Source organism: Bubalus kerabau, chromosome 12 (genome assembly GCF_029407905.1).
Source record: "Bubalus kerabau isolate K-KA32 ecotype Philippines breed swamp buffalo chromosome 12, PCC_UOA_SB_1v2, whole genome shotgun sequence".
Classification (NCBI taxonomy): Eukaryota; Metazoa; Chordata; class Mammalia; order Artiodactyla; family Bovidae; genus Bubalus; species Bubalus kerabau.
Genome location: NC_073635.1, coordinates 75,158,104 through 75,168,413, shown reverse-complemented (window position 1 = coordinate 75,168,413; position 10,310 = coordinate 75,158,104). Strand labels below are relative to the sequence as shown.

Below are 10,310 nucleotides of genomic sequence, written 5' to 3'. Positions count from 1 at the left end.
TGCATACAGGTTTCTCAAGAGGCAGGTCAGGTGGTCTGGTATTCCCATCTCTTTCAGAATTTTCCACAGTTTATTGTGATCCACACAGTCAAAGGCGTTGGCATAGTCAATAAAGCAGAAATAGATGTTTTTTCTGGAACTCTCTTGCTTTTTTGATGATCAAGCAGATGTTGGCAATTTGATCTCTGTTTCCTCTGCCTTTTCTAAAACCAGCTTGAACATCTGGAAGTTCACAGTTCACGTATTGCTGAAGTCTAGCTTGGAGAATTTTGAGCATTACTTTACTAGCGTGTGAGATGACTGCAATTGTGTAGTAGTTTGAGCATTCTCTGGCATTGCCTTTCTTTGGGATTGGAATGAAAACTGACCTTTTCTAGTCCCATGGCCATTGCTGAGTTTTCCAAATTTGCTGGCATATTGAGTGCAGCACTTTCACAGCATCGTCTTTCAGGATTTGAAATAGCTTAACTGGAATTCCATCACCTCCACTAGCTTTGTTCGTAGTGATGCTTCCTAAGGCCCACTTGACTTCACATTCCAGGATGTCTGGCTCTAGGTGAGTGATCACACCATCGTGATTGTTGGCCATCGTCAAATGTTTGGTGTCTGGTTTGTATTGGCCAAACCAAGGTCTTGTGCCCAATGTACATTGAGGGGAAACAAACTGAAAAGTTGGAGTTCTGAGCAGAGAAAAGTTCATTGCAAGGGTCAAGCAAGGAGTACAGGATGTTCATGCTCAGAGGGCTGGACCTCTCCAGTGGATTTCAGGGAAGGCTTTTTAAAGGCAAGCTGAGGGAGAGAGTCCAGGGTACTTGATTAGCTCATGCACTATTCCGATTGATGTTGAGAAGCAGGGTAATGTAACAGGGGTTATCATCAAAAATCCTTAGGTTCCAATTTATCCTGGTCATCATGCAGTTAACTTCTTCCGCCTGGTGGACATTTTAGCATCTGCAAAACAACTCAGGAATATGCACCAGACCCTGTTGTAAAGATTCTGTGACTGCTCTATGACTAATCTATTGATGAAGATTTTTTTGATATTACATATTCACATTCTTCCAATCGTCCTTTAGCCAGCCTTTTGTGACTCAGAGGAGGCCTAGGAGACTGAAGCTTTTCTACAAACAAGAGCCAGGCAGAGGGCATGGGGTGGGGGTAGGGTCTATCCCAGGAAGGTCCCACAGTGTCCTGCTCCATTCCAGTTGGAGACCTTCCCACAGTGCCCTTGTTTGGTCCTGAGGAAGGCAGCATGTCCAGAGGGTGGGCTGCTGTCGCCTTCTGCCATCTTTCTCAGGGTTTCCTCTGTAGCACATGGGCAGCCTCTGAGCAGCAGAGATGGGCAGGGGCCTGAGACTCTGGCCTCCCCTGAGTTCCTGGACTCAGAGCAGGAACTTCTGCAGAGTTTGCAGCCAGGTGCGCTCCAGGGAGCTGGGCTGGTTGTGCCCCGCAATCAGCCTGCCTGCCTGCCTTTATCAAAGATCTGGTAGCTTTGCCTCCCACCTGCGTGGGGCTCCTAACAGCGTTTACCTGGGTATCTCTTGGTCCTGCAGCCCCACACGTGGCACGCTGCATCCATCCTAGGCCTGTGGCAGCAGCTGCACAGAGCGGGTGCCTCAAAGGTGGACTCTGGAGGTTTCTCAGTCCTGGAAGGTGAGACCTGGAGCACAAAGGGCACTCCATTCTCAAAAGAAGGTGTTCTCAGGCTCCGGCACAGTGGACCTGCAGGGCGGCCAGTCTCCAGCATCCCTGCCGGCACCTCCAGGAGCAGCAGGAGCCCCACAGCCTCCTGAGCAGGGCGACCCCGGTCTGTGTCTGCCTTGGCCGGCAAGATGCTGCCCATATCTCCGGAGGTGAAGACCAACCCGCTGCAGAAGGTGAACTTCTGCTCGCGCCTGTTTGTCTGGTGAGCGCCCCATCTAAGCTGTGACAATTCCTGCGAGCACATGCCTGACACTGCTGGCTTCTGTTGGGGACCAAGGGACAAGGAGAGGGTGTGCTCGGGACTGGTGGCAGTAGGGGTGGGAGGAGGACCCAGGGACCTGGTGTCCACCTTATCCATCTGCCGCAGAACCACTCAGCAATTCACTATCAGTTCTGAAAGAAGCTGCAACTTTCACCCCAAGGAAGCAGCTTATGAACAACTTTATTTATCTAATCAGTGCCCTGAACCTTTGCCATCTTCCAATAATGTCCCCACCTTTCCCCATGTTCCTTAGGTAAACATCTGAGTTTCAAGTGCCATGGGCTCCCTCTCTCACCCTGTCTATTGCCATGTCTTTCTTTCTCTCCCTGCCTCCCTCCCTGTGTGGTTGACTATTTGTCCTGGTACCTGCTACTGCTAAGTCACTTCAGTCATGTCCGACTCTGTGAGACCTCATAGATGGCAGCCCACCAGGCTCCCCCGTCCCTGGGATACTCCAGGCAAGAACATGGAGTGGGTTGTCATTTCCTTCTCCAATGCATGAAAGTGAAAAGTGAAAGTGAAGTCGCTTAGTCGTGTCCGACTCTTAGTGACCCCATGGACTGCAGCCCACCAGGCTCCTCCATCCATGGGATTTTCCAGGCAAGAGTACTGGAGTGGGGTGCCATTGCCTTCTCCGGTCCTGGTACCTAGTTGAGGCCAATTTCATGTGTGTACAAAACACAATTGTTTTTTTTATGAAATGAATGCAAACACCGTTGTGGAACACCTTTTGCTTTTTTCAGGGACACACAGCCAGGAGCAGAGTGTCTATTTGACCACAGTCCCTTTCCCTATTGCAAATATCTACACTTCCACCTTTGAGGACCAGATCCTGGGGATGGGGTCCCTGAAACCTGTGGGGTCTTATCCAGATCTCTAGCTGAGAGAAGCAGTGCATGGTCTTGATGTAGATGGTCCTGCCCAGGAGTCCTATGGTCCTGAAACCACTGAAGGATCCCTGAGCTGGGAGGAAACACACAGATGAAAAATGCTGCAGAGTGCTGAAGCTCTTAAATGAAGTCTTCATTTAATAGTTGGGACTACAGAAAGGCAGGCCTGAACCTTTGGACTTTAATCACACTTGGGTGATTACTAGATCTTTTGTTTCTCGACTCTAACCCATTCATCTTTCCCACAGATTCTGATACTTCTTTTCTGGGACATCCTAGGGGATCCCCAGGCCAATGGCAGCTCCTATGCTTGTTTTGATGGTGGTATAGTCAGTGTATGTGGCTACATCTCATGGCTATTTGATGTCCCTTATGGAAAGAGGGTCCTAAAAGAAGGAATATGTGTGTGGTTACCATAAATAATAGCAAAATAGATAAATGTCTCTTTAATTTCAGGTAGGGCAAGAAACTCTCAAAGCACATTCTGTTTGTTGATTTTGAAAATGTACGTGCATAGAAATGGAAGGTGGAGACTTTGATTTTGGTTGGCATCCATTTCCAGTTTTCTTGCTGGAGAGGAAGGAGGGTAAAGATCATCTGCAGAGGTCTTTACCCTCATCTGGAGAGGAAGGATGGGTAAAGACCATCTGCAGCTTGATTATCTCAGTTCTCCAAGAGATAAAACTAATGAGACAATTGAGGAATCATGGACCAAAGAGCAAGAGAAGGAGAGTAACTGGAAAAGGCTCTAAGAATGGCTTTAGAAGCTCAGGGAATCTGGGGATCTTTCTTTTGAAACTGTCACAAATTTGTTCAGTCAGGCCATTCTTGTTCTGAGCATTTAGCCAAGTGGCCTCTCTAAAAAAAAAAAAAAAAAAAAAAAAAAATTGGAGTATATCCCCAACTGAGGCTGATGGTGACAGATCCAACAGTCAGTAAAACTTGAGCCCTTTTGGATGTTTGAATGTTACTTTTTAAAATAAATGAATCTGCCAGGGAGTGATACCAAGGAGGACCTTAAGAAGAATCAACTGTGCACTTTAGCTGGGAAAGTGTTACTTATCTTGAGTATGTCTTCAGAAGATTGGGGTCAGAAAGAGGCTCACTTGAGCATTCTGGCTGAGGGGAGTCTGACAGGACTGTAAGGAGTTCAGGGTCCAGAGCCTGTTAGACTCAGGGTTTTGTGTTCATAAGATAATTGCCTGTAAAAATTCCTCTCTGTTGACAGCTGATCTAAGGAGATCTTGACATCAGATTGAAACTTCTTTGAATATGACTAATGCTCAGACACTTTGGTCGTATCTGACTCTTTGCAACCCCATGGACTGTAGCCCACCAGGCTCCCCTGTCCATGGGATTTTCCAGGCATGAATACTGGAGTGGGTTGCTCTTTCCTTCTCCAGGGGATCTTCCCAACCTAGGGATCGAACTAGCATCTCTTACATCTCCTGTGTTAACAGACAGGTTATTTACCACTAGTGCCATGTAGGTATCCTTGAATCTGATACATTTCAGAAGATTTAAGTCCTCAGTAATACAGGAACGTATCTGCAGCCTTACCCACAATGGCTATTCAGCTCTATTCTGCTTTCCTGAAACACCGTTACTTTATTTTCATTTCTAGATATATTTTTTCCTTAATAATTAAAGCAGATGTACAGTGTATGTTCAGTAGGCCACAAACAGCATCCTTTTAAGTTATACCATGTATAAGCCAGCATGACTTTCCTATACCTAGAATGTATGTGTGTAAGCACATGTCTAAATTCCCCCTGTATCTTTATATATTTAAAATGTAGACTTCTTTTTTAACAATGTCCATGAATGTAGGTTTCTAATTAGAGATGTGTAATTTGGATATATGTCACTCTCCTTTTAATGTTTAACAGGTGGCTAAACCCCTTGTTTAAAATCGGTTACAAACGGAAATTAGAACCAGATGACATGTATTCGGTGCTTCCAGACGATCGCTCCCAACGCCTTGGAGAAGAGCTGCAAGGGTGAGCACAGACATCAGAGAGAAGGGAGGAAGAGTGAGAATTTCCATGTCGGGCTAAAGGTTTGGAGGAGGCTTTGCCTTCCTCTGGGTTCTCCTGAGCCTCCTCCCCTGACACTGCACACTCAGCCCCTCAGGCTGACCCCGGGCTTAGCCCACTTTGGAGGCTGGGGGAGCCCGTGTTCCCTGTGCATCTGTGGACGTGGAGAGAGCCCTCAGCCAGCCCTGGTGGCCGAGCTCTCTCTCGGAGGTGGGGTCCCTAGAGGAGGGTGTTGACCGTCCTGAGCTGCTCATGAGCTGTGAGTCCAGCAAAGCTTGGCAGGAACTTCTTTCCAGAATCTGGAACTTTTTCCTCAAGGCTTGTTTCTCTGGTGCTTCAGAGTCTGCACCACTTGTCTTTCAGGAGCCCTGTGAGCAGGTAGCCAGCATCTATTGCGCAGCCGTAGAGAGCCTGTAGTGCAGGCTCGTCTCCCACTCCGCCCCGTCCCCTTTCCCCTTAGGTGGGCACGCTGTTCTTCACTGCGCTCTGTTTCTCATCGCAGGCACTGGGATCAGGAAGTGAAGAGAGCTCAGAAAGACTCACATGAGCCTTCATTAATGAAAGCAATTGTAAAATGCTACTGGAAATCCTATTTAATTTGGGGAATGTTTACATTTCTTGAGGTAAAAGATTTTTATTCTGTGCATTGCTTTTTGGTGTATGTATCTCAGCACTGAGGTAGACGGGGCCGGTGGGGAGAGAGGCCAGTGGTCTAAGGTCTGAGGATAAACCCTCATGGAAACATGATAGAGCTCAGAGGTTGTATTTATCTTTAGAATGGCAAGAACTGGACTCCAAGGGTTACTATTCTTCTTTTAACTGATTAAAGAGTGTTGTGGAAGGATGGCCTTGAAAGAAAAGACATTTTATAGTATGTTAGAAAGTTCCTGGTGCTCAGTATAAACGCTGATTGATCTTTGACCAAAAGAAGATTCCAGCAACCTAAGGCAATATGTGCCCTGTGATTTAGAGGAAGGTAATTTGGACCCGAGCCCAGAATAAAGTACTTTTTATGGCGCTTTGTTATAGTTTAACAAGGTAAAAATTGTTACCTTGACCAGGTCACATCTGATAAATGCTTTTCTAAGAAGATGCCATCGCCTCTCCTCTTCCAGGGGAACAGAACCCAGGGCCCTGCATCTGGACTGTAGCTGCCCAGAACTCCTAAGAGCACACCTTTCCCCAGGCTTCCCCCTTCCCCGTGGGCTGGCTCTGTGAGCAAAGCCCCCGTAGGGACAAGCTCCAGCTTCACCGTGAATTCTGTGCACCCTCCATGCTGTTTTCTTTCCCTGGTTGTGGGAACAGATTCCTGGTTGAAGGGAGAGTCCTGATAGCCTGGCATTGGCAGAGGGTGTAGGAGGGAATGTGCAGGGCAAATCAGAGGCAGAAAGCTGTGAAGTTAGTGACCTCCATGACCCTGAAGATCCTGGGTCAAGATCCCCCAGAGGACAGTCCACCTGGGGACACAGTGCCGTCAGCCCCCCTGTTCTGGCTGAGCCTGCTGGAGGTCTGCTGCTGACCCCCCTGGGTGGCTCGTGCTCTACGTGGTCCCTTAGCACTGCCTTAGGGACACAGGCGGTCTGTGAGTGTGTGAGCAGGAGGGATAGAAGATGCAGTTGCTGTGAAAGGGGTGTTTTAGGTGCAGAAAGTGTGAGCTGTCCTCAGTCCATTGTGTTGTGGTGAGGTGGTTGGGCCAGGTGGTTTACAGATGGGCGGCGTGGCTCTGGTTTAAAGGCTGTGCTGTGCTGAAGAGCACTGCGGGCAATGGGCAGCTGGGGAGGTGAAGTCCGCCCCACACAACTGGAGAGACAGAGAATCTGTCATCTCCCACATGACTGGATGGTCCTGGGGGATGGAGTTCTCACTGATGTCAGAAGACGATTGGCCATTGTGCCAGAGGGTGAGACAGGTATGTGGGGCAGGGTGCCGCCTTTGAGAAGGCACTGACCACCTAGGTACTGCAGTGCCTTGTGAAGGACAGGGGTGGGAGAGGGAGCAGGAGCCCGTCAGGCTGCCCCAGCCCTTCTTTGTCCCGTGTGCACCTGTCCCAGTCATGGAATTTCCACATAGTCACAGTAAGTCTGTTTGCAAGACACAGGTGGCAAGCTCCTGACCTCACACAGCAGAGCTCTCATGAATCCTGCTTATCAGGAAAACCTGAGGCCTCAGTGTGTGCCTGTGGCTCATGCCAGGTGTCTGGTTGGATGAGTGACCTCCGGATTTAATGTTGGATCATATCCTGAAGCAGGTCTTTCTCTGCTGTCCCTGGTTCTCTAGTTTCTTTTTGGTAGCAGATGCTAAAGAGTCTTAAAGTCAGGTGGTTTCAAAGCATAGCCCATTGGCTGGGTTTGAACTGAGCTGCTAGTTTTTCTTGCTGTCCTGGGCTGTTAGCCCCTTGAGTGGGGTCGCTAAGCCTTGGATGGATCCCATCCTAATATGAGCTTTGGGTCTTGGCTGTGTCAGCTCATGGGAAAAGCAGACATAGAGGGAGAGGCCACAGGATCTGGGGTTCTTCCTGAGATGGAATCCTCCCCGCTGTGGTGATGGGAGTGTTGATTTCAGAGTTGTCCAGCCCCAGTAATACTTCCTGCTGGGGATCCAGGAAAGCCAGGCCTGTGGCTGCATAAGGTGCAACTGGTAAAGCCCTGGGCCCTTTTAGGGGGTTGGTCTCTGGGTGGTCATGGCAGAGAAGTGGGGAGTAGAGGACGTAAATTTAGGGGCTCATCTGTGTGGCAGTACTGCTAGCACTAGCAGCAGTGCTAGTTAGTTAATAATTGATTTTATGAAGCAACTTCCTGTGTTGTGATCAATCTATACTGCTTGTTATTCTTTATATTTTAGATGGTGGAAATCTAAACTCAGCCCAGGATTTTCTAAAACACAAACATGTTTCCTTTTTGACCTCTGGCCCTCTTTTAATCCCTCAGGCACACAGAATGCCCTGTGGATCATCCATAATCCCAAGCAGTGTGGTCTTTCCACCCACAGCACGAGCAGGGCCTCCCAGGTACTCCTGGCAGCACCAATGGGAGAAAGCAGGGTGACGCCAGTCCAGAGTGAGGCTTTTAGGGTTTTAGGATTTTGAGATATGAAAACCTCTATCCTATGAGAAGGGCTTCCCTGGTAGCTCAGCTGGTAAGGAATCTGCCTGCAATGCGGGAGACCTGGGTTCAATCCCGGGGTAGGGAAGAACCCCTGGACAAGGAAAGGCTACCCACTCACTCCAGTATTCTGGCCTGGAGAATTCCATGGGCTGTCCTTTGAAAACTGAGGAGTATCTCTTCCTCTCAGAGAAACAAGTAGCAGGCTATGGAGCCCTTGATGGTCACCCCTAATTAGAACAGAACAGCCAGAGAGCTCCCAGCACCCCTGGCCCCTGTGTGCACCTCCACAGGTACTGTGGGTGGAGAGGACAGGTCCCCACCTGCCCGGGGCCCTCAGCATGGAGAGGAGCTTGAAGCCTCTACCTGGGCCTGAGTCACTGAGACCACCTCCCCAGGTCATTAGCACTTCTCTCTGAGAGGTGAGGTCTCCATTGCTGCTGTGTAAGTGGGGTGACCTCACAGAGCCAGAGTGGGTTCACCCAGTCCCTTCCCCTGAGAGGGGAGGTGTTGCCGGGAGTTGTGTCCTTTTCTCAGGACTCTTAAAAGTGGCCCAGCCTTGTCTGGTCACTTGGCCTTTGTTTGAAGCCACTTTTGCTGATGGTCTCTGGTCCAGTTGGAGGCTGTGGGAAGCTCATGTGTGTGTAAACCTTCACTTTGGAGCTCAGTTGATGGACAAGAAGTAAACAAAATCCTCTGCATCCCACAGTGGGCTTTGTGCCTCAACTCAAGGCTGGTTCCCCAAGAGCTGAGTGGTCTTTGCATTTATTTCCCAATCCTTTCTTCCATGTGTCCCTCACTTTGCTCAACCCAGGAGGCTGAGGAGTGGCTGCTGGTGGCAAAGATACTGTGGGCTGAGAGCAACCACTGAGGACCACACAGCAAGGGAGAGGAGGAGGGGGACTTGAGCCAAGCAGAAGGGGACCTGACGAGCAGACCTGCTGTGTGCGCCCTGCTGGTTCTTGAAAGCATAGCATTAGCGATTAGCCATTAGGTGTTAGTAATATCCACAGTGATGACCTTGAGTTATAAATTAGTGTTTTATATCCACCTTCTTTTCTTTTTAAGCATATGTATGTTTTTAATGTAAAATTAAAAGAATTTTTTAAAATTGAAGTATGATTGGCTTACAATGTTATATTAGTTTCTGGTATACATCATTTCAGTTCAGTTCAGTTGTTCAGTCGTGTCCGACTCTTTGCAACCCCATGAATCTCAGCACGCCAGGCCTCCCTGTTCATCACCAACTCCCAGAGTTCACTCAAACTCACGTCCATTGAGTCAGTCATGCCATCCAGCCATCTCATCCTCTGTTGTCCCCTTCTCCTCCATACCCCAATCCCTCCCAGCATCCGGGTCTTTTCCAGTGAGTCAGCTCTTCACATCAGATGGCCAAAGTACTGGAGTTTCAGCTTTAGCATGTCTGAGTCACCAGGGAAAGCAAAGAATACTGGAGTGGGTAGCCTATCCCTTCTCCAGAGGATCTTCCCGACCCAGGAATTGAACCAGTGTCTCCTGCATTGCAGGCAGATCCTTTACCAGCTGAGCTACCAGGGAAGCCCCTACCAAAGAATAATTCCTCTTAAATAACAGATCCCTGAAAAAGTGAGTGCCTGTTTATGTATAACACTTATGACTAGATTTGACATGTCTGTAAAATTACCCACATAATTCTAAGGGTTTAAAATACCCAGATAGGTAGGAATAAAGCTAATTTATAAGCTGACTTCTTATGAACCACTTAGAAGACTGCTGGCTTTTCAGTTCAGTTCAGTTCAGTCACTCAGTTATGTCTGACTCTTTGTGACCCCATGAACTGCAGCATGCCAGGCTTCCCTGTCCATCACCGACTCCCGGAATTTGTCCATTGAGTCAGTGATGCCATCCAACCATCTCATCCTCTGTCATCCCCGTATCCTGCCTTCAGTCTTTCCCAGCATCAGGGTCTTTTCCAATGAGTCAGTTTTTGCATCAGGTGGCCTAAGTATTGGAGTTTCCATTTCAGCATCAGTCCTTCCAGTGAATATTCAGGATATATTTCAAACCAGATAGGATTGACTGGATTGATCTCCTTGCAGTCCAAGGAATTCTCAAGAGTTTTCTCCAACACCACAGTTCAAAAGCATCAATTCTTCAGTGCTCAGCTTTATAGTCCAACTCTCACATCCATAAATGACTACTGGAAAAAACCATAGCTTTGACATGACAGAACTCTGTTGGCCAATTAATGTCTCTGCTTTTTAATATGCTGTCTAGGTTGGTCATAGCTTTTCTTCCAAGGAGCAAGCATCTTTTAATTTCATGGTTGCAGTCACCA

At 48.2% G+C, this 10,310-nt stretch overlaps 1 protein-coding gene across 1 annotated transcript; it reads left to right on the top strand.

Moving 5' to 3' along the window:
- Positions 1-1,832: 1,832 nt before the first annotated feature.
- LOC129624178 (ATP-binding cassette subfamily C member 4-like) lies at positions 1,833-8,864 on the top strand. Its single transcript, XM_055541874.1, has 4 exons — positions 1,833-1,906; positions 4,746-4,856; positions 5,395-5,515; positions 8,808-8,864. The coding sequence occupies exons 1-4, from the start codon at positions 1,833-1,835 to the stop codon at positions 8,862-8,864; spliced, it is 363 nt and encodes a 120-aa protein (XP_055397849.1).
- Positions 8,865-10,310: the final 1,446 nt, after the last annotated feature.